This window comes from Eriocheir sinensis, chromosome 5 (assembly GCF_024679095.1).
Source record: "Eriocheir sinensis breed Jianghai 21 chromosome 5, ASM2467909v1, whole genome shotgun sequence".
Classification (NCBI taxonomy): Eukaryota; Metazoa; Arthropoda; class Malacostraca; order Decapoda; family Varunidae; genus Eriocheir; species Eriocheir sinensis.
In genome coordinates this window covers 4,359,868-4,384,803 of record NC_066513.1, presented here as the reverse complement: position 1 = coordinate 4,384,803, position 24,936 = coordinate 4,359,868, and the positions used below count along the sequence as shown (strand labels likewise).

Genomic DNA, 24,936 nt, shown 5'->3' with positions numbered 1-24,936 from the left:
TGTGTTACATTTACCGGAAACTCTCGACTCCCATAAGTTCAGGACCACAAAACAACAGCAGAGAGAGAAAGCAGGACAAGTACTCACCCCCACAGCGGCGGCGGACAACTGGGACTCCCCGGCAACGAACATGAGGGAAACAGGGACGGATGTGAGGAAGATTAAATATATAATAAAGGTGCCTCGGTTAAGTTTAAGGGGAAAGGAAATATGTACACAGCCTCTTATTACAAGCCTTTCCGGTATAGGCTGTTCCCTTTTAAGATCTGTTCCCACATTATGCCTGGAAGAAACATGGATGAATGGAAGGAAAAAAATCATTAAATTTAAGGGAAAAAGAAATATGTAGCCTTTTATTACATGCCCTTTCATTATAGGCTGTGCCCTTAAGATCAGTTCCCACATTATGCCTGAAAGAAACATGGATGAATGGAAGGAAGAAACACAAAAACACAGGCTGTTAAAGCTACAGAGAAATACATACATACATACACACACCCATATCACAAGCTTTCCTCTCCCGTAAAGGTCAGTCCACACAATATCCCTGGAGAGAATATAAAGAAATGTAAAGAAAAAATGTATAAATGTGTTCAGGGTTACTGAGAAAGAAAAAAAATATATACACATTCATACTACAAGCTCTCCCTTCTTACATACCATTGTGGAGGAATGAAAGGAACACATCAAAATATTAAAGTTGAATCCATGGAAACACACACACACTCCCATCACAGGCTCTCCCTTCTTACATACCATTGTGGAGGAATGAAGGGAACACATCAAAATACTAAAGTTGAATCCATGGAAACACACACACACTCCCATCACAGGCTCTCCCTTCTTACATACCATTGTGGAGGAATGAAGGGAACACATCAAAATACTAAAGTTGAATCCATGGAAACACACACACACTCCCATCACAGGCTCTCCCTTCCTAAGCTGTTCCTTAAAGACCATTTCCAACTCTACCCATGAAATACAACCCATCCTTCTACCTCTCTTTCTTTTTTCCTCGTCCTCCTCCTCCTTCCCCTGTTCTTCTCATCCTCCTCTTCGTCTTTCTCTTCCTCCTCCTCTTCTCCTTAAAATTATCCTCTTCCTCCTCTTTCTTCTTTTTCTTCTCCTCCTCCCCATACTTGCAATTCCAAAATTCTCATTCAAATTTTTGCAAGTTTGAAGAACTGTTTTCATTGCTGTATAAAAGCTGTGTCGGTGAGAGAGAGAGAGAGAGAGAGAGAGAGAGAGAGAGAGAGAGAGAGAGAGAGAGAGAGAGAGAGAGAGAGAGAGAGAGAGCACATCCGACACACTATGGTTATCACAGTATAACATCTCCTTTCCACACTTCTTCACTGGAGCGTCTCACGTCAACACATACGATGGTAGGCCCTTCCTCACCCCTTGCTCCTCCACCACACACGCCCTACACAATGAAGAAGGCATCGTTCCTGGTCCTCCTGCCCCGGGGAAACGTTCTCCCCTTCCTGCTACTGCTGGTGGTGGCGCTGAGCCGGGCAAGGTACGTGGACGCCTGGCCAACAAGAAGCTGCACCGATGCTGACATGGTGCTGAGGGAAGGAGAGGTTCGGATCACAGCCAACAAGACGTGGGGATATAAAAAATATTTGGGAGAGGTCGTGTACATGTGGCCTGAAAAAGGCTTTATGGGCATTGGTCTGCAGGCTGTTATAGGCAGTGCTTCAGGGCGGAAGAGGCTGGCTGCGTGGTTCTCCAAGGACACCCTGTTCACCGCCGTCAACACTGCCCGCTGGTGGCAGTTGTTGGTGCATGTGCATCGCGACTGGGACCATATCAGCTTCTCTGTAGTTGTTGGTGATACTAGGAAGGTGTGTGCCTCTTGGGTCACCTCTGACAACGTACAAGGTCTAGAAGTGGTTGGTTACGGCCCCTCAAGATGGAGTGCCACAGAACCACCATATGGCTGTCCCCATCAAAGATATTACGCACCATCCTGGTCACGTAACCCACCCACTTGCATGGCGCATCCGCCCTTTACCAGTGCTACTACACCTTTCATTCCTGGAGCTGCTACACCCCCTGCCATTCCCATGGCTATTACACCCCCTGCCATTCCCAAGGCTACTCCACCCCCACACATTCCTGGAGTTACACCTACGACTATGACAACAACGACAGGTGTAGTGGTGGCAGTGGTGGCCTTTATAGTGGCAGTGGTGGCCGCAGTGGTGGTGGTGTATTGCAAACAACGGCGTCGCTCAGCAGATGAAAGTAAGTGTTATAAAATATGTATGATAACCATGTGTGTGTGTGTGTGTGTGTGTGTGTGTGAGAGAGAGAGAGAGAGAGAGAGAGAGAGAGAGAGAGAGAGAGAGAGAGAGAGAGAGAGAGAGAGAGAGAGAGAGATGCTGGGGTGATACAAGGTGATAACAGACATATGTACAAACAAATTTCACTGTAAAACACAAACACTCCAACACAGAAACATTCAAACAAACGCTATCATGTCTCTGGCATTCTTGTACATCAGAAGATAATCTATTAGGCTACTACGAAAAGCAACATGTCAATAGCTGGCAGGTTGTCACAGAGAAAGGTGGAGCCATTCCACTTGTAGTTGCCGTAATAGCACACTATTTCTGCGTAAATTTTTGTCCGTACGTATATCTCTTGCCTGAAAACAACGGGTACGTCACACCTTTCCGTGACAAAGACACTGATGGTGATAATGATTAAATGGGGAAACAACTGGGGAAATAGCAAGAGCACTGAGAGTCTATAAGAAAGCAGCCTCAGTCTGGGTCAAGCGCACGTTTTTTTTCTTCTTCAAATCTGGATCAGTTACTCTCAAGGAAAAGGCTCAGGTAGACAGAGCAAACCATAAAGGAGACTGATAGTTGGCTGAAACACGAGGTAGAGAAGTATCCTCACTGCACAGCTCGGAAATTGAATGCAGAACAGCCTGGGCTGCTCGGAAATGTGTCAGAGAGGATGAACCAGCAGCGTCTCCAAAAAGAGCTTGGCCTCCCTTCCGTGTGGTATTTTTTTACAACAAAGGAGACAGCTCAAGGGCACAGAAAAAGGAAACAATAATAAAAAAAGCCCGCTATTCGCTGCCACTATAAAAAGAATCAAAAGAGAGGTCAATTTCGGGAGGAGAGGTGTCCTGATACTGGTATGCCAAGAAGCTGCTGCTAACAAAGGCCATGAAAGATAAAAGGCTGGCATTTGTAAAGACCTATAGCCCCTGCGACAAAGGAAAATGGTCTATGGTGATGTTTTCAGACGTAGGCATGTTTGGGTGCATCAGTGGTGTCACAAGGAAGACGAAAAAGGCTGCATGGTGCAGACCGACATGACCCCTCAGTGCACCATCAAGACTGTCAGGCCATCAGATCAAGGTCTGGGGTTGCTACAGCAGGATCGGCGGTCGTGGTGAACTATTGTTTGCACCTAAAAGTGTCACCATAAATTCTGAACACAACAGACATGTCATAACGTACAACGTTTACCATTTATTGAGACTGATGGCACCACACACGATGGGGCACAGTGCCACAGGACGAAGGTCATCTCAAAGCTTTTAGAAGAGCAAGGCATTGAGGATTTGGAATGACCTGGGAAATCTACAGATCTGAATCCCATCAATAATGTGTGGGGATATATGGCAAAGAAGTTCGAACCCAGGATACTATGACGGTAAAGAACTTGGAGAAGACGTTGAAAAAGACCGGGGTGTGAAAGTGAGACGCAAACTACTTACAGAATCTCTCGGCACTAAAGCCAAAACGTGTTCCAGAGGTGACTGCAAATAAGGGAGATGTGGTAAAACATTAAAAGTAATTGTTGAGAATTAGTAACAGGAATATTGTGGATTAGCATGGAGTTTCATTTCATCTCATGTGAAGGTCATAGATGAAGTGTTTCCATTTCAGATCCATTTCTGTTTCGTGTGTCGGCACTGCACAAATAAGTTCTTAATGAGCTCTTAAATGTTGGCAAAATAGAGTTGTTGTTTAGAACCCTTATTTCTGCAGGCTGTGAATTCCAAGGCTGAGGACCGAACCATAACATATTATGCCTAACAGGCGCTGCTCAGAGCTGGGGACAGACTCAACTAACATAACTGCCTCTAATATTAGGAAAGCTGTCTATACTGTGCCTAACAGGCACTGCGCAGAACTGGGGACAGACTCAACTAACATAACTGCCTCTAATATTAGGAAAGCTGTCTATACTGTGCCTAACAGGCACTGCGCAGAACTGGGGACAGACTCAACTAACATAACTGCCTCTAATATTAGGAAAGCTGTCTATACTGTGCCTAACAGGCACTGCGCAGAACTGGGGACAGACTCAACTAACATAACTGCCTCTAATATTAGGAAAGCTGTCTATACTGTGCCTAACAGGCACTGCGCAGAGCTGGGGACAGACTCAACTAACATAACTGCCTCTAATATTAGGAAAGCTGTCTATACTGTGCCTAACAGGTGCTGCTCAGAGCTGGGGACATACAAAACTAACATAACTGCCTCTAATATTAGGAGAGCTGTCTATACTGTGCCTAACAGGCACTGCGCAAAGCTGGGGACATACAAAACTAACATAACTGCCTCTAATATTAGGAGAGCTGTCTATACTGTGCCTAACAGGCACTGCGTAGAGCTGGGGACATACAAAACTAACATTACTGCCTCTAATATTAGGAGAGCTGTCTATACTGTACCTAAAAGACACTGCTCAGAGCTGGGGACAGACTCAACTAACATTACTGCCTCTAATATTAGGAGAGCTGTCTATACTGTACCTAACAGGTGCTGCTCAGAGCTGGGGACAGACTCAACTAACATTACTACCTTTAATATTAGGAGAGCTGTCTATACTGTGCCAACAGTCACTAGTCAGAGCTGGGGAAAGATTCAACTAACATTACTGCCTCTAATATTAGGAGAGCTGTCTATACTGTGCCTAACAGGAACTACTCAGAGCTGGGAACAGACTCAACTAACATTGCTGCCTCTAATATTAGGAGAGCTGTCTATACTGTGCCTAACAGAAACTACTCAGAGCTGGGGACAGACTCAACTAACATTACTGCCTCTAATATTAGGAGAGCTGTCTATACTGTGCCTAATAGGTACTGTTAGGGACCCTGCGTAATACTCTACACACCCTTGACAACCTTGTTACAGCAGCGCCAGGCTCATGCTTCCAGTTAACACTGTTGCCAATATAAACACCTGGACATTCAGTGCCGGGACACGCTGTAGCGCTGCCCCTCAAGTGTTTTTTTTTTTTTTATTTTTTTTTTTACGTCTTTGCCTGTTGCGCCGGTAGGCATCTTCCTGGTGGGGCCTGATGGTCGGCCCAAGGCTTCTTCCAGGTGGGGCCTGATGGTCGGCCCAAGGCTTCTTCCAGGTGGGGCCTGATGGTCGGCCCAAGGCTTCTTCCAGGTGGGGCCTGATGGTCGGCCCAGCCCGTTCTGGCGCAGGCGAGTGTTTATAGTGGCGCCATCTTGCATTGGCTCATGCTGCCCCCCGGAACTCGTTCTTGATTCGCTTGGACGGCTTCCTCTAGAGTCCGGGTTGATGGGTGGTCTTCAGGACAGCATGTGGGTAGTTTTAAGCCACTCGGCGGTGACTGAAAAATCCGAGTGGTAGCGTGGGGATTCGAACCCGCGTCGTCCATCACGCGGTGAATGTGAGCCCAGTACGCTACCAGTTCGGCCAGTATTTAACAGACCTGTTTTGAAAGATTACAGAATATGTCTTTGAAATATTTAGTTTTGACTTGTTGCATTTTATCCATTCATTTGCTAATTCCAGGGTTGTAGATTTTTTTTATTTTATTTTAAAAAATCGAATTGTTTTATTTAAATAAGATTTTTTTATTTAAATCGATTTATTTTTTATTAACGAAAATGATTAAATGAATGTAAATCTCTATATTCTCTGCATTAGTTTCAAACACTTGTTGGAGCATTCTTGTATCATATTCCATCATGATAAGTAACCTGGCTGGCTGTTTGAGCCAGTCTTAAGACTGACCATCCGCAGCCAGCCAGCCACTGGCCAGCACCACACTACAACTCTTGTCTAGTCTCTTAACAGTATAATCAAATCATGTCATGTTTTGGACATGTCCTGACTGAAGTTGCACAAAGAAAGATGAATGCAGCTTCAAATGAAAGTATCAAAAAAGGCTGTGGATGACCCATGTGAAGTGATTCTTTGAAAAAGAATTCTATTTCAAATTCTATTTCAAATATTTCCTTTACTGCCACTTCTTATAGTTGGTGTTTTTTGTCTTTTTAATAGCTTTTCTTTAGTTCAGTTGAGTGTTTGGAGGGGGCCAAGACTACCCACATGCTGTCCTCATGATTGTCCATCAATCGGAGTACAGCGAAAATTTCTAAAGTGGGCCAAGTGGAGCTCGTGGGTGGGTGGGGGTGGGGGTGGGGGGATTTGCCAAGCAAGATTGTGGCTGGGACCAACCAAAAGAGTAAAGATGGGGGCATACGCTACAGCTGAGTGTGGCCACAGTGCTCATCTCCGTGCCACTGGCCCTTGACCATTGGTGGGAAGAACCCATCACCCCAGGACAGGGTCAGCGTGACATCCGGGTTACCACAATTAACTTTCCCAGGTTTCCCCAGGTACCCATTTATCGACCAGCCTGAAAGGGAGGATGAACAGCTGGGTGAGCGGCACGCTGACTGCCCAGGTCGGAATTCGAACCCAGGGCCGCGGGTTCGTAGCAAGGCACGCTAACCACTTGACCATGGAGGCTTAAAAAAAAAAGATCCAAGGGGTGAGACACTTGCTATATGAGGACAGACTTTAACGTCTAATGCAGCCATTGTCAACAAGAGGAGAAAACAATTACAACAAGCAAATGAACTGAAGTTGCTAACCCATGGTTGCATTGCACACTTTCTAAATGTATTGACTCATGATTTGGAAATTGGCAACACAAAATAACATGTGGTTTATGTTGTAAAATACTTTTGAAACCATCACTCTGCCTCAGCAATATACCGTGAGAAAGGCAGTTAGTGTCTTGTTCTGACCCAGGACACTGGACAGACCAGGTGTGGCTGACGGAAGATACATATTGAACTAACCAGCTCAGGTGAAAATTTTGTGAAGTTGACAAGGAAAATATTGATATGAAAGTTAGAGAGTGTTTTCTTTGTTTATTTATCCATTCTATGTTGTTGCTCAGCAATAAGATCAAAATTTAAATGATAAATCAATGACATTGAAAAAAATGCATATTATATGAATCTTGATTTAAATCAATGAATTTTCTAAAAAATATCATGATTTAAATCAAACTGATTTAAATTAAACAACCCTGGCTAATTCTAATTATGTATTTAAGTTATCATGGAGGCATAGTATACTTTCATCTGCTAACAGTAAATAAGTCTCATAGGCATAGATAGCGTATGCAAATTTCAAACTTGCATTTAACATTTCATTAATAAAAATCAGAAGAGCTGGCCCCAAAACTGATCCCTGGGAACACCTTGTTTATTAATATAAATCAGGAAAATAACTGGCCCCGAAACTGGTCCCTGGGAACACGTTTATAAACAGGCATGAGAGGGAAAACGCTTCGTCACAGCACACTGCCGGAGACTTGTTTTTTATACAACTTTTAGAACACTTTAGTGGAGCCTCTCTGACGCCCAAATGTCAAGTAAAGTGTTATGGCTAAAGGAATAGAATGCTTCTGATAAGTCAGTAAACACTCCTGCCACGTAATGTTTCATAGCTGTATATTTGTTGACGTCACCATTACACTGTAACACCAGACTCAGTGGAGCGGCAGGCTGACGGTGACGATAACGATGAATAATGATAATAATAATAATAATTCTCCTTCAGACACCTCACTACGACTACGCCCGGCTGCCCCAAGTGACCACCAGGAGATGATCATCATTCACAACAGCCTGTACGAGCCCTATGAAGCCTGCAGGGACGGGGCCGCTGCCGGGGCACCCACAGAAGCAATCCACGTTATTGAAAACAGCCTGTACGAGCCCTTTGAGGCCTGCTGGAACGCACTGAGGTAAACAATGCATGTTATGGATTAAAGCCTCTATGAGACCTTTGCAGGCTGCAGGAGCACTGCCGCGGCCACAGCGATGAGGACACACACACACACTGAGTGTCCGGCTAAACGTGTGCTGCCGCCTCTGCCAGTTAGTGAAAACCATTTCACAAACTGTCTCAGACTGTCACAAGAGTTGGCGGAGCTGCCAGTCAGGGAAAACTGTTTGCAGGAATGTTTGACTGACTGCACGACTGAATGCTCTCACCTATGACAGTCAGCGACCACGGCCACCACAGCAGTAACTGTTCACTGCCTTCACACACACTCTGCCAGCCAGTGAACACAGCTACCACTGCAGTAACTGTTCACTGCCTACACATACACTCTGCCAGCCACTGAACACAGCCAGCACAGCAGTAACTGTTCACTGCCTACACACACACTCTGCCAGTCAGGTAACACAGCCACCATAGCAGTAACTGCTCACTGCCTACACACACGCACACTCTGCCAGCCAGTGAACACAGCTTGTACACATCATACAGACTGGATTGATTTATGATATAACACATACACGTACAAATGAACACAATAACCTTGATTACCCCAGCACAAATATCCATAATATCTACACAGCAGACTTGTATTACGGGTGTTTGCTTGTTCTTCTTCAATACATGCAATCCTTATCTATTTTTTTCCTGCTTGTGTCACAAAATACTAGGAAATTAAGATAATAAGAACAGATACTAAATATATACCAAGAAAACCTGACCGTGAGGAGTGACAGCGACAGCCACGTATGTTTCCGCTCAAGTGAGTGTGTCATCTGCCCTGACCTGTGTGTGTGGCAACAGTGATAGTAATAGTAGTAGTAATAGTAGTAGTAGTAGTAGTAGTAGTAGTAGTAGTAGTAGTAGTAGTAGTAGTAGTGCTAAAAGCAGTGGTAGTAGTACCGGTAGTATTAATAGTGGTGGTAGGAGTTGGTAGTAGTAGTAGTAGTAGTAGTAGTAGTAGTAATGGTAGGAGTAGTACTACTACTAGTGGTAGTTGTAGTAGTAGAAAAAGTACATAGTAGCAATAATAGTACTACTATTACTACTACGTACTACTACTACTACAAGTAAAAATGATAATAATAATAATAATAATAATAATAATAATAATAATAATAATAATAATAATAAATATATCATAACTGGGATAAAAGCAGGGATGAAGCTAATTCTTCTTCTTTTTTTCTTATGATCATTCTTATTCTTATTCTTATTCTTATTATTGTACATCTTATTATAAATATGTGAGTTAAAAAATCAACTATAAAAATACAATATAATTTCTCTCTCTCTCCTACTACTACTACTACAACTATTACTTCTACTACTACTACTCTACTACAACTATTACTTATATTACTACTACTACTACTACTACTACTACTACTACTACTACTGCTGCTGCTGCTGCTGCTGCTGCTACTACTACTACTACTACTACTACTTTTTTTTTTACATACTACATAAATGATACCTCCACCCATGTTTATTTTCCCGACACATAATCATGGAGGGCTCCATAGCTTGGAGGTCATTAGCCCCAACTCTGTTCGCTAATGACTGTGGCATCCAACCATATCACTAATACTACCTAGCACTAAATCACCTTTTTTTTTTTCTTTTTTTTTTACAACAAAGGAGGCAGCTCAAGGGCACACAAAAAAAGGAAACAATAATAAAAAAAAAAGCCCGCTACTCGCTGCTCCTAAACCTATCATCTATCATCTATCACCTATCATCTATTACGTCCAGATCCCCCTTTCCTTCCCTACTCAAGTCACTCCCGACCCACTACTACTATTACTACTACTACTACTACTACTACTACTACTACTACTACTACTACTACTACTACTGCTATTTCTACTACCACCACTACGTTCTTGCTACTACTACCTTTCTTCTACTATTACCTGCTACTACTACTACTACTACTACTACTATTGTGTTATATATTATTGACATAATATATTACGGTATAACTATTATTTCTAATTATCATTATTATTGTCATTATTATTATTATTATTATTATTATTATTATTATTATTAGTATTAGTATTAGTATTATTATTAATATAGTTATATTTAGTTATGTTTATTGGTGATATATTATACTTTATTTCAATTGCTCTTGTAATCCATTGAAAATAATTTTGTTGCTTTGTTAACCAGGGACAAATGTTGAGCTTTGATTGATCTCACATTAGTAGGCACAGGTACACACTGTGCATTTTGTTTGAGTTTGTTTGTAACATTGCTACACTATAGACAGGCCTGGCCTTGTTACAACTGCCCTGCTCATTTCCAGGCTCAGCATACACTGCACAGGGAGCCACGGCTCAGTGGACTAGATGCTCTTAAAACACTCTCTAATACTGTCTCTATGTAACCACCTTAAGGACAATAAATATATTAATATATATCAATATATATCAATATCAATATCAATATCAATATATATATATATATATATATATATATATATATATATATATATATATATATATATATATATATATATATATATATATATATATATATATATATATATATATAAAAATTACTCTCTCCTTTCCTTCAATAATATTCCCTCCCTGGTTCCCTCCTTCACACAATCAGTCTCTCCTTATCCCACAAATGTCGCCTTGCTCAGCTCAGTGCCGGAGTCGCAGCAGGGCCGCGAAGGCTGTCTGGCCACGTATTGAGGGCGGTGGCAAGCAGCCGCCAGTGCCAATGTGGCGTCAAGTCTTATCTCTGTATTTTAGTCCATCCCATCCTGATCTTCGCATGTGCAAAACCCAATGTTTACTACCAGAGTGCTGATATCCTAGTTTGTCCAGGCAAGCACATTTACCAACATACAAGGGGTGCAGGTTATCTCATTAATCACATTTACTGACATACAAGGGGTGAAGGTTATCTCATTTATCACATTCGCTGACATACATGGGTTGCAGGTTTTCACATATCTCACATTTTCTGACATACAAGGGGTGCAGGGCATCTCATTTATCACATTTACTGACATACGAGGGGTGCAGGTTATCTCATTTATCACATTCACTGAAATACATGGGGTGCAGGTTATCTCATTTATCACAGTTACTGGCATACAAGGGGTGCATGTTATCTCATTTATCACATATACCGACATACAAGGGGTGCAGGTTATCTCATTTATCACATTTACCGACATACAAGGGGTGTAGGTAATCTCATTTATCACATTTACCGACATACAAGGGGTGCGAGTTATCTCATTTATCACACTTACAAACATACAAGGGGTGCAGGTTATCTCATTTATCATATTTACCGATATACAAGGGAAGTAGGTTATCTCATTTATCACATTTAACAACATACTAGGGGTACAGGTTATCACAATTATCACATTTACTCACATACTAGGGATAATTATGAGATGAAAGGATTGATTGATTATGTGGCAGTAGATGGAACACTTAGAAAAGATATTTGTGATGCGAAGGTAGTAAAAGGAATGTTCGATGACTGACCATCTTGCAGTGCTGGCAAAATTAAGGCTGAAGGAAAAGTGGGTGTTTGAAAAGAAAGGTGAAGTAAAAAAGGAAATATTGAAGATATAAACGTTACACGAAAAAGAAATAAAAGATGAGTATAAACGTGAAACGGCAGAGGCCTTAAGTGAAAAATGGGAAAGTGTAAAAGGTAGTACAGTTATTGAAAACGTTTTTTTGAACATTTAAAGAAGTAATGTTAATTACAGCAAAAAAGTGGAAGGGACGAAAGTGGTGAGGGATGGGAAAAGAAAAGGAAATTCATGGTGGACAAAAGAGATAAGGATGATAGTAAAAGAGAAAAGGGAACTTTTTTAAGAAAACTCAAGAAAGAAATGTGGCTGAGCAAGTAAGAAGGGAAAGGAAAAAAATATATAAAGAATGTAAAATGAAATCAAACAAGTAATACAAGAGAGTAAGAAGATTTGATGAAGACTTTGGAAAAAAGACTAAGTGAAAAGTATAAAGGGAACAGAAAATCATATTGGAAAGAAGTAAAGATCGAAAAAAAAAATGCAGAAAATATCCACCCAAGTAAAATAAATAAAATTATGGACGCTAATGGAAAGATGTTGAAAGACGGGTAAGCTGTGAAAGAGAGATGGGGAGAATATTTAAAAAAAACTTAATGAATTTTGAAGATGGAGGTCCAGCGGTCGTAACAGCAGTAGTTTTGAGTGGAGATAGAGGAGGAATATATATAGAAGAAAGTACAACGTATGAAGAAGTAAATCAAGCAATAAAAAGATTAAAAAATGGAAAGGCAGCAGAAATTTATGGAATTACAGCAGAAATGTTGGAGTGTGGAGGAGATGCATAGTTACTAAATGGATGGTCAAGATACGTGAAGTGGGAGGGGGTGTCAGCAGACTGGACAAAAACCTTCATTATCCCAGTTTACAGGGGGAAGGGCAGGAGAGTGGAGTGTGGGAGCTATAGAGGTATAAGTCTGCTGAGTATACCCGGAAAGGTATAAGGAAAAGTCATAATAGAGAGGGTGCAAACACTTACAGAAGAGAAAATCAGTGAAGAACAAGGAGGATTTCAGGAAGGGAAGGGGATGTGTGGATCAGATATATTTCTTTAGGATGGTAGCAGAAAATATATAGCAAAAGAAAAAAAACTATACGCTGCCGTCATGGATCTAGAAAAAGCTTATGACAGAGTTGATTGGCTGGCATTATGGGACGCTTTAAAGATTATATGGTGTGGGAGGAAAACTACTTAATGCAATAAAGTCTTTCTATGAGGATGCATCCGCATGTGTCAAAATTAGTGGATAAACAAGTGAACATTTTGAGAAAAAAGTGGGCTTGAGGCAGGGGTGTGTCATGTCACCATGGTAGTTCAATATTTATATGGATGGTGTTATGAGAGAAATGGAGGGCAACGTTGGGGAAGTTGGAGTAAAAATGTACGCTGAGGGAAGGAAGTGGGTGCTGAATTCAATCTTATTTGCTGATGACACGGTGCTCATTGTAGAAAATGAAAGTGACTTACAAAATTTGGTCAGTGTTTTTGATAGTGTATGTAAAAGGGGAAAGCTGAAAGTAAATGTCAACAAAAGTAAATTGATGGTTTTTGAGCGGAGAAGAAGTGAGGTAGTGGATTTTTTATGCCCATATAGAGTGGGAATTGAATGTGAAAAAGAATGCAAAATATTTTTGAATGGTGCAGAAATGGAGGAGGTTGAGTACCTTGGACCAGTTATGTGTTAGCATGGTGGTACGGAGGGAGAGACAGGAGAAAGGGCATTGCAAGAAAGAAAGGTGGTAGCGTCTTTGGGACGTATCATGAATGGCAGAAGTGTGAGCATGGAGGTAAAGAGGGAGTTGAAAAATACAGTAATAGTACCAACCCTCACATATGCAAGCGAAACATGGGCCTGGAATAAAAGTCAGAGGTCTAGAGTGCAGGCAGTGGAAATGAGTTATTTGAGGAATATATGAGGTGTAGAGTGGATGGAATGAGTAATGAAAGTGTGTATGAGCGTTTTGGAATGTGTCACGTGTGTGAAGGGATGTGTGGAGTGGTAGAAGAAGTGAAGCGGCAGACTTTAAAGTGGTTTGGTCACATGGAGCGAATGGAGGAGAGTAAGATGACCAAAAGGGTGTATGTGAGTGAGATAGAAGGAGGGGATGTTAGAGGACGACTTCCAGTGAAATGGAGAAATAAGGTGTAGGAGTATGTCATGGAGAGGGTGAAAGATCCTTGAGAAACTTTGAACAGGCAAGGAGGGAGTGTCTGAATAAAGAGAAATGGAAACTCTTCTGCCGTTGCCATCCCCTGGTGGGAGCTCCTAGGAGCAGGCGTCAAATATGAATGAATGAAAAAAAAAAAAACTAGTGGTGTAGGTTATCTTATTTATCACATATACCAACATACAAGGGGTGCAGGTTGTCACATTTACCGGCATACACAATTATCACATTAACCAACATACAAGGGGTGTAGGTTATCTCATTTATCACATTTCCCAACATACAAGGGGTGCAGGTTATCACATTTAGCACATTTACCGTCATACAAGGGGTGCAGATTATCACATTTATTAACATAGTGAAGGTTATCACATTAACTGACATACAAAGGGTGCACACAAGTGTGTGTGTGTGTGTGTGTGTGTGTGTGTGTGTGTGTGTGTGTGTGTGTGTGTGTGTGTGTGTATTTACCTAGTTGTATTTACCTAGTTGTAGTTTTACAGGGCCTGGGCTTTACGCTCGTGTGGTCCCGTCTCCGTATCTGCATTTATCCAACTTTTCCTTAAAGCTTCGCACACCCTTCGCCGATACTACATCCTCACTTAGTCCGTTCCAAACCTTTATATTTCTTTGCGGGAAGCTATATTTCTTTATGCCTCTCAAGCATCTTCCCTTTATCAATTTTTTACTATGTCCTCTTGTGTTCCTGTTGGTAATTCCTTCTTTTAGTAGTAACTCCTCGTTATCTACGTTTTCCATTTTGCTCATTAATTTATAGATTTGTATTAGGTCTCCCCTTTCTCTTCTTTGTTCTAGTGTTGGTAAGTCCATTTCCTTTAGTCTTTCCTCATATGTCAATCCCTCCAGCTCTGGAACCATTTTTTGTTGCCATCCTTTGTATTCTTTCTAGTTTCTTTATGTGTTTCTTCTTATGGGGAAACCACACTGCCTCCGCATATTCCAATTTTGGTCTGATCATAGTGGTAATTATTTTTTTCATCATATCCTTATTCATGTAGTGGAATGCTATTCCTATATTTCTCACCATGTTATACGTATCACCGAATATCCGATTAACATGACTCTCTGGCTGTTTATTAGCTCGCATTATTACTCCCAGATCTCTCTCTTCGTGTACTTTTTTTAATATTAAACCATCTCCCATTTTGTATGTCCATTTTGGTCTTCCGTCACTTTTGTTTCCATTTCCATAACCTGACATTTCTTCACATTGAATTTCATCTCCCATTCCATACTCCATTTCGAAATCTTGTTTACGATTTGGAAATGGAGTATGGAATGGGAGATGAAATTTAATGTGTGTGTGTGTGTGTGTGTGTGTGTGTGTGTGTGTGTGTGTGTGTGTGTTTTCATGTGCGTGAATTTTATGTGCGTTAGAATTTATGGGTGTAATTGTTTGTCACTGGAGAGAGAGAGAGAGAGAGAGAGAGAGAGAGACTGATGAAGACCTTTACTCTAATCATTTGGTTTTCTCTCTCTCTCTCTCTCTCTCTCATTACGTAATTTTTTTTTCTTTCGTTTTTGGTTTGTTTTAGTTTTCTCCTTTTAATGATATCCTCCTTTCCTTTCTTCCTTTTCCTCTTTTTCTGCCTTTTTTTGTTCATTCTGTCTCTTCCTCCATTCGTCCTCTTCTCTTTTCTCTCTCCTCAATTATTTTCTCCTCCTCCCCATTCTTCCGTCCTGTCTTCCTCTTTTTTCCCTTCATATTCCTCCCTCCTTTTTCTCCTTCAGTCCTTCTTAGTTCTACGCCCGCACCATTCTTTTTACACACACACACACACACACACACACACACACACACACACAGTCACGAATTCACCCTCCACTATGACATTTTTTTCCCTTCTCTGAATATACTGATTTGCATTTTCTTCCCTAATGACCCCTAGTAGTGACCTGCTGTCCTGTTCATGATTACGCTTAGAATGATGCTAACTAGAGGCCGACACGTTCTACTGTTCTTAATTTTCGCCTTAATTCCTAACTGACTCCAATATTTAGGTTATTACATGTGTCGCCTACTCTTTTTGTCCCCTTCATCTTCTATTTCATCTTCTCTTTCCTCTATTTTTTTCCTTTCTTCTTCTTCTTCTTCTTCTTCTTCTTCTTCTTCTTCTTTTCTTCTACTTATTTTCTTCCTCTCCTTCTTCTTCTTTTTTTCTTTTTTCCTTTTATCCTCTTTCTCGTTTTCTTGTCTTTTCTTCTTCTCTTTTCTCTTTTTTTCCCTCTTTTTATTTATCTTTTCTATTTCTTTTTTTCTTTTCATTTTTCCCTTTCCTCTTTATCTTCAGCATTTTCTTCTCCTTTTTTTCGTTTTCTTCTTCTCTTTCCTCTTTTTTCCTCTTTTCCTCTTCTCTTTTCCTCTTCTTCTTCTTCTTGTTCTACTTCTTCTCCTTTTTTTTCTTCGTCTTCTTCTTTCTATTCTTCTTCTTAATATCTTTCCTCTTTTTTACTCCTTTTTCTCTCTTTCTTTCCGTTTCTTCATCTTCTTCCTCTGGTAGTAAACGTTGACACACTGTACTTATGTTATCGGCGGCGGAAGCGCATCCTGTCACCAGCAAGCCTTTGTTGTCTCCAGGGAGGGTGTTCTCAGACATCCCCTTCTAATGTCAACTATTTCCAAAGGCCAAAAAGGATATTAATCAGGTTTTCATGAAGTTTTTTTTCACGTTCATGGTACAGAAGAAGGGTCAAACTATTACCAGGGTCTTTAAACTATCCCTGGAAATGCCCGAAACTACTTCTAAATGGGTGCCCCAGTGCAGCTTTGGCCGATCATTTAAAGCATGCACAGAGCTCATGAACACACTGAAGCAGATTAACGAAACACAAATTAAAGGGAACGAGACGCGAAATTAATCATATAAGGACAGAAAGGAAATTAATTACGAATAACTGCTGATGATAAATGGACGGAAAGAAAGAAACTGACAACTGAGGTACGAAACACACAGACAGACATATAATATGGGACACTCAAACTAAAGGAAAGTCAAAACTAAACGAAAAATAAAAACGCTATCAACAAACTTAGTGAACGAAAATATAAGGGAGTAAGATGCGCCATTAATGATATGAAGGCGGGAAAGTGGGGCATGTATATCAAAGTTGAGAGAGAGAGAGAGAGAGAGAGAGAGAGAGAGAGAGAGAGAGAGAGAGAGAGAGAGAGAGAGAGAGAGAGAGAGAGAGAGAGAGAAAATGGATTAGCTAGACGAGTGTTAGTAAAGTCTCCGGAGCTGACATCCAAATATGAGTATTCCACTATACGTATATACTATTAGGAGGGGAAAGAAGAGGGGGAGGAGGAGGAGGAAACATGGAGACATGGACGACCAGGCAAGCCACAGTAGTGGCTTGCGGGAAGGATTAAAGTACTTGTGTACCTACTCTTGGATACATTCAGTTCACTCCCAATGCAGCAAAGTGGCGATCAATGCGTTTCTTGAAGGAGTTGATTGTCTCTCCGCTAACTACTTCTGCAGGAAGGCTGTTCCAGTGGCGAACAACTCTATTCGAGAAATAACTCCACTCCTGCCGATGTCGGTATTGCATCGCTTTGCTTGAATTGTTTTTCCATTGTTTCTTGTCCTCGGGTTAGTTTGTAGCGTGACGAGTTTGGAGTGATCAACATTGCAAAGCTTGTTCAGGTACTTAAAGACTGGTATCATGTCTCCCCGCATTCGTCTCTTTTCCAACATGAAGAGGTTGAGTCGTTCGAGTCGCTCTTCGTAAGGAGGAGGAGGAGGAGGAGGAGGAGGGGGAGGAGGGCGAATCACAACTTCATATCACCAGTATCTCCTCCTTTCCTGTTTTTTAGTCATCTCTCTCTCTCTCTCTCTCTCTCTCTCTCTCTCTCTCTCTCTCTCTCTCCCCCAAACAGTTGGTAAATACTATTACGCCGTTCACTTCGCTCCCCGGACGCCCCAACGAACGCATTAGAGACAGGCTTTTGTCTTCATACTGGCTTCTCTTTCGTCTCCATTCTTTTTTTTGATTTTATCCCTTCTTTCCGTCTGTCTTTTTTTCTTTAATTTCTTGGTATAGTTGCTGTTCTTCATCCCTTGCTCTTCTTTTTTGTATTCTTGTTTTCTTCTGTCTTCCCTTTCATCTCCATTTCTTTCTGATTATTTTCCTTCTTTTCCTCCGCTGCGAGAAAGACAAAAGCCCGTACTTGTAAACGTATCGGTGCTTAGTCTGCCTGTTTGAGAAGCCTCTCTGAGAAGTTGCCACTCTGTCGGTGATGATTGTTGCTATTGTTGTTCTTGTTGTTTTAGTGGCAGAGAAGGGTATATCAAGGTAGATCCAAGTAAATCTCTCTCTCTCTCTCTCTCTCTCTCTCTCTCGAGGCGCACGCAACAACCTTTCCCAGCACTGGAAACAGAAGGAAAATTATCTAAGAGGTGAGTAATACATAGTCACCAGCAAGTCCCACCCTTCCTAGCGTCTACTCCGTTCTTCCGGGAGTGGTTGCTGCTCGCTGGATTGCCTCTCCAAGCAGGGAGCAATATATAGTCAGCAGCAAGACCCACCCTTCCCAGTGTCTCCTTCGTCTTGCTGGGAGTGGTCGCTGCTCGCTAGATTGCCTCTCCAAGCTGGGAGCAATATATAGTCACCAGCAAGACCCAAAATTCCCAGTGTCTCCTTCGTCCTGCTGGGAGTGGTCGCTGCTCGCTAGATTGCCCCTCCAAGCTGGGAGCAATATATAGTCACCAGCAAGACCCAACATTCCCAATGTCTCCTTCGTTCTGCCGGGAGTAGTCGCTGCTCGCTGGATTGCCTCTCCAAGCTGGGAGCAATATATAGTCACTAGCAAAGCCTACAGGCATACAGCCCGCGAGGGTAACCAGCCCCTCAAAACTTACCACCATTACCATCCTTCCCATTGTCTCCTTCGTCCTGCCGGGAGTGGTCGCTGCTCGCTGGGTTGCCTCTCCAAGCTGGGAAAGGAAAGGAAGACCACGACTCACTCCTACGATACGAGAGTGAACACACCCATAGCCGTGGTGATAGAAGCTTGGGACTTAACACTCTCATCTCCTGCACACACACACACACACACACACACACAGTGAGCCACGATGAACACCAGGTTGTCCTTACTCCTGCTGCTTTTTGCGCCCTCGTTGCTAGTACCCGGAGCTTCCCTCTGCCCCGCCCTTGACCAGCGCTGCCCCGCCGATACTACCATCTCGGGGGATATAAGGAGTGGTACCAATCCAAAGAATTGTACGTTCAGCCCGATCCAAGCTTCAGGGGCGTCAGGCTCGTGGCGGCGGGCGATGACTGGCGGAGCGACGCCTGGTTCACGCTGGACAACACTTGCTGCCCTCGGGACGCAAAGTGGTGGAAGTTGTGGGCAGGTGTACGGAGAGTGAGAAACAATGAAAACAGCAGTGGCTACGATCTTGTGTTTGAATTACAGACTGGTGATTGTCATCTTAAGTGCGGCAGAGTAGGCCGCTTCCCTGGTGCCAGGATTTTTTTTTTTTTTTTTTTTACGTCGTGGCCTATTGCGCCGGTAGGCTTCTTCCCGGTGGATCCTGATGGTCGGTCCAAGGCTTCTTCCCAGTGGGTCCTGATGGTCGGCCCAGCCCGTTCTGGCGCAGGCGAGTGTTTATAGTATCGCCATCTTGCATTGGCTCATGCTGCCTTCCCGGAGCTCATCTTTAATCCTGGAATCTAGAATCCGGGTTGATAGGTGGTCTTCTGGACAACATGTGGGTAGTTTTAAGCCACTCGGCGGCGGCTAAAAAATCCCAGCTTGGTGGTACCGGTCGGGGATTGAACTCGCGTCCTCCTGAACGCGGGGCCGTCTTGCTATCCGTTCAGCCACCGCCTACCCAAATGTTACAATTGCGGCTCACGGGCCATCAAGGTGGAGATTAGAGCACCCTGGACCGTGCACTGTAGAAGGATTCACACGACAAAACCCCTCATTGATAAACTGCATCACCCCCACCCCCACCAGCCCTACAATGACCACCACCACCACCACCCCTACAACCACCACCACCACCCCCACAACCACCCCTACAACCACCAGCACCTCTGCCCCTGTAATGACCCCCACCACCACCCCCACAGCCACCATCACCATCATAGTTGTGTCGGTGATGATTGTTGTTCTTGTTGTTCTTGTTGTTCTATTGGTGGTGAAGATGCGTTTCCGGCATCCAAGGGTAAATCGAGGTAAATACAAGTAAATCTCTCTCTCTCTCTCTCTCTCTCTCTCTCTCTCTCTCTCTCTCTCTCTCTCTCTCTCTCTCTCTCTCTCTCTCTCTCTCTCTCTCTCTCTCTCTCTCTCTCTCTCTCTCTCTCTCTCTCTCTCTCTCTCTCTCTTTCTTTCTTTCTTTCTTTCTTTCTTTCTTTTTTTTCTTTCTTTCTTTCGTTCGTTCTTTCTTTCTTTCATTCTTTCATTCTTTCTTTTTCTCTCTCTCTCTCTCTCTCTCTCTCTCTCTCTCTCTATCACACACACACACACACACACACAGATACATGCACACATCCGCTGATTCACTCTCTACTGCGGATTTTTTTTCCTTTTCTGAATATACCGATTTCCATCTTCTGCTGAACCCATGTAGTGACCTGCTGTCCTGTCCATTATCACACTGAGAACAATACTTACTAGAGGCCAACTCGTTCTGCTGGTGATCTTCTTGCCTGCTGAACCTAAGTAGTGGCCTGTTGCCCTGTTCATTATCACACTGAGAACAATACTAACTAGAGGCCAACTCGTTCTGCTGGTGATCTTCTTGCCTGCTGAACCTAAGTAGTGGCCTGTTGCCCTGTTCATTATCACACTGAGAACAATACTAACTAGAGGCCGACTCGTTCTGCTGGTGATGCTCTTGTCTGCTGAACCCAAGTAGTGACCTTTTGCCCTGTTCATTACTACAGCAATATTAACTAGGGGCCGACTCGTTCTGCTGGTGATGTTCTTGTCTGCTGAACCCAAGTAGTGACCTTTTGCCCTGTTCATTACTACAGCAATATTAACTAGGGGCCGACTCGTTCTGCTGGTGATCCTCTTGGCTTCCTAACTCACTACAATGGTTAGATCTGTAGATGGATGACCTACTCTTTTTATGTTCTTTTTCTTCTTCTTTTTCATCTTTTTCTTCGTCTTTTTCTCTTTCCTTTTTTTCTTTTCCTTTTTTTCTCATTCTTCTTGTAAGTCTCCTCTTTCCTCTTCTTTTTTCTTTTGTTCTTTTACTTCTTCTTCTTCTTCTTTTTCTTCTCCTTCTCTTTCCTCATCTTTTTCCTCGTTCTCTTTTTCTTTTTCTTCTTCTTTTTCCCTTCTTTTTCCTCTCATTTTCTTTTCCTTTATTTTTTCTTTATCACCATATTTTTTTCTTCTTCTTCTTTTCCTCCTCCTCTTCCTTGTAGTAAGTGTTGCCGCACTGGACTCGTTATCAGCGGAGGACGAGCATCCCGTCACCAGCCAACGTTTCGTCTCCAGGCTCGGTATTCCCACACGCGGTTAACTCTCACATCAACTGTTTATAAAGGTCAAAAAAGGAGATCAAACGGGTTTTCATGAGTGCTCTTTTCAAAATCATAACATAGAAGAAGGGTCAAACTACCACCACGGTCAATAACAACCCCTGGAAATGCCGAAAACTTTTACAAGAAGCGTGTCAAATATGTGTGCTGGCGCGCCGATCCCCTGAAGCATTTACAGAGTTTACGAATACATTGAAGCAGATTAATTAACTGAACAGGGCGCACAATTCTTTTATGTGAAGACGGAACGGAGTTTAGGAATACATCGAAGCAGACTAATTAACTAAACAGGGTGCACAATTCTTTTATGTGAAGACGGAACGGAGTTTAGGAATACATCGAAGCAGACTAATTAACTAAACAGGGCGCGCAATTTATTTATATGAAGACGGAAGGGAGTTTAGGAATACATTGCAGCAGATTGATTAACTGAACATGGCGCTCAATTAATTTATGTGAAGACGGAAGGGAGTTTAGGAATACCTGCTGACGGTAACGGACGGAAAGACTGACAATTGAAGCCCGAAACAGACAGACAGAATAAACATGGAACGCCAAAACCAGAGAAGAGAAAAACAAAAACAAAAAAGAAACACAGCCACCAAACACGTCAACAAGACAAACAAACAAAAAGAATGCACCGAATCGAACTGAGTGGACGAACATAAAAGTGAATAGGATGGGGCGTGAGGACGGCAAAGGCTTGGCTAGGAATTGTGCATTGTGCTGATTGTTAAGTGAGTTGTGGGAGGCTGAGCGGAGGGTCGGTCTTCAGAAGGGAAGCACCCACTCGCCAGCCATGCATCCTCTACCGGAACACACCCAAGAAGCTCAAGGTGGAATGAAAAAATATGTAAAATGGCGAGTGTTAGCAAAGTCTCCGAAGTTGACATCCACATTTAAGTATTCCACTATATACAGTTTTTGGGAATATACGATTAAGGAGCAGGAGTAGGAGGAGGAGGAGGAGGAGTAGGAGGAGGGACAATCTTAACTTCATATCACATACACTCAGACTTCCTTTATTTCCTCCTATATATCCTTTTTTTCTTCACATCTCTCTCTCTCTCTCTCTCTCTCTCTCTCTCTCTCTCTCATGAACACATTCTTCCCGCAGTGCCCCGGGTGCCGACGCGGCGCGGGCTGGCCGCCTCCATGGTCGCCGGCGGCCAGGCAGAGGATGAGGACAACTACGTGGACAAGCCTAGGGTCCCCACCGTGCTCCCGCGCGTGGCGTTGGTGCACGGGCAGTGCCGCGTCGTCGACGAGCCTGGGGAGGACGGTAACCGTACGCAGCCGCCCAGGGGCGCCGCGGTGCTCCGGGACGAGCCGCCGCAGCAGGAGCCTGAGTATCTGTACTTCGGCAGCGAGGGGGAGGGCGGAGAGCCAATCTACGACGATTTTGACTTGCCTGCACCGGTCCACGAAGAGCCAATCTACGACGATATTGACTTGCCTGCACCGGTCCACGAAGAGCCAATCTACGACGATATTGACTTGCCTGCACCGGTCCACGAAGAGCCAATCTACGACGATTTTGACTTAACATAAGAACATACGAACATAAGAACGCAGGAGTCTGCAAGAGGCCGGTAGGCCTGTACGAGGCAGCTCCTTTGACCCTAAGCTCCCGTGTATCTAACCCTACCTAATATCGCTGTCCATGAATTTATCTAGTCTATTTTTGAATGTGACAATTGTATTGGCACTCACCACATGACTGCTAAGCCTATTCCACTCATCCACCACCCTGTTAGTAAACCAATTTTTGCCTATGTCCCTGTTGAATCTGAATTTATCCAGTTTAAACCCGTTACTTCGTGTCCTACCCGGTTCTCTTACCAACAAAACCTTATGAATGTCTCCCTTATTAAAGCCCTTCATCCATTTATAAACCTCGATCATGTCTCCACGCACCCTTCGCCTTTCTAGAGAATGCAAGTTTAACTGTTTAAGTCTTTCCTCGTATGGCAAGTTTCTCAGCCCCTGAATCATCTTAGTCATCCTCCTCTGCACCGATTCTAACATTTTGATATCCATTCTATAGTAGGGTGACCAGAACTGAACCGCATAGTCAAGATGAGGTCTAACTAATGCTAAATATAGTTTGAGGAAGACTTCGGGGCTTCTGTTGCTTACGCTCCTTGAAATAAATCCCAGTACCCTATTAGCTCGATTTCTAGCTTGAATGCATTGTGCCCTTGGACGGAGATCAGAGCTCACTAAGACCCCTAAATCCCTCTCGCACCCAGACCTACTTATGAGAGTGTCATTTAAGCAATAGTTATGTGAGGGGTTGTTCCTACCTACACTCAGAATACTGCACTTCCCTAAGAACATAAGAACATAAGAACGCAGGAGTCTGCAAGAGGCCGGTAGGCCCGTACGAGGCAGCTCCTTTGACCCTAAGCTCCCGTGTATCTAACCCCACCTAATATCGCTGTCCATGAATTTATCTAGTCTATTTTTGAATGTGACAATTGTATTGGCACTCACCACATGACTGCTAAGCCTATTCCACTCATCCACCACCCTGTTAGTAAACCAATTTTTGCCTATGTCCCTGTTGAATCTGAATTTATCCAGTTTAAACCCGTTACTTCGTGTCCTACCCGGTTCTCTTACCAACAAAACCTTATGAATGTCTCCCTTATTAAAGCCCTTCATCCATTTATAAACCTCGATCATGTCTCCACGCACCCTTCGCCTTTCTAGAGAATGCAAGTTTAACTGTTTGAGTATTTCCTCGTATGGCAAGTTTCTCAACCCCTGAATCATCTTAGTCATCCTCCTCTGCACCGATTCTAACATTTTGATATCCATTCTATAGTAGGGTGACCAGAACTGAACCGCATAGTCAAGATGAGGTCTAACTAATGCTAAATATAGTTTGAGGAAGACTTCGGGGCTTCTGTTGCTTACGCTCCTTGAAATAAATCCCAGTACCCTATTAGCTCGATTTCTAGCTTGAATGCATTGTGCCCTTGGACGGAGATCAGAGCTCACTAAGACCCCTAAATCCCTCTCGCACCCAGACCTACTTATGAGAGTGTCATTTAAGCAATAGTTATGTGAGGGTTGTTCCTACCTACACTCAGAATACTGCACTTCCCTACATTGAACTCCATCTGCCATTTATCCGCCCAGTCATATAATCTGTTGAGTTCACCTTGGAGAATACTAGCGTCCTGATCCGACTCAATTACTCTACCGATCTTGGTATCATCTGCAAATTTACTAACATCACTACTAATTCCTGTGTCTAAGTCATTGATATAAATAATAAACAAAAGTGGACCTAATACCGAACCTTGTGGGACCCCACTCGTAACACATCCCCAGTCAGATCTTTTACCATTGATTTGCACTCTTTGCTTCCTATTGCTAAGCCACGCCTTGACCCAGTTCAAAACTTTACCCTCTACTCCGTGAGCCTGTAATTTAAGCAACAGTCGTTGGTGAGGAACTTTGTCAAACGCTTTACTAAAATCAAGATAGATTACATCATAATTTTCATCTCTGTCAACCGCCTCAAATACTTTATCGTAGAAGGACAAGAGA

The 24,936-nt window shown here is 42.9% G+C and overlaps 1 protein-coding gene across 2 annotated transcripts; it reads left to right on the top strand.

Annotated features, from left to right (window-relative positions):
* Window positions 1–1,337: 1,337 nt before the first annotated feature.
* Window positions 1,338–22,941, top strand: LOC126983669 (uncharacterized). 2 transcript variants are annotated; one of them, XM_050836628.1, is made up of 3 exons: window positions 1,338–2,253; window positions 7,878–8,064; window positions 22,493–22,941. In XM_050836628.1, exon 3 carries the CDS (start codon window positions 22,531–22,533, stop codon window positions 22,924–22,926), a length of 396 nt encoding a protein of 131 aa, XP_050692585.1. In that variant the 5' UTR covers window positions 1,338–2,253; window positions 7,878–8,064; window positions 22,493–22,530; the 3' UTR covers window positions 22,927–22,941. The 2 variants fall into 2 exon arrangements, with proteins under 2 accessions (XP_050692585.1, XP_050692574.1); XM_050836617.1 differs by lacking the exon at window positions 7,878–8,064.
* The last annotated feature ends 1,995 nt before the right edge of the window (window positions 22,942–24,936 follow it).

Bases quoted from the DNA above. Each gene is read 5' to 3' on its own strand.
- LOC126983669 (XM_050836617.1), top strand. From the start codon at position 1,383: ATGGTAGGCCCTTCCTCACCCCTTGCTCCTCCACCACACACGCCCTAC. The intron at 2,254-22,492 runs GTAAGTGTTATA...TTCTTCCCGCAG, and splicing joins GCGTCGCTCAGCAGATGAAA to TGCCCCGGGTGCCGACGCGG.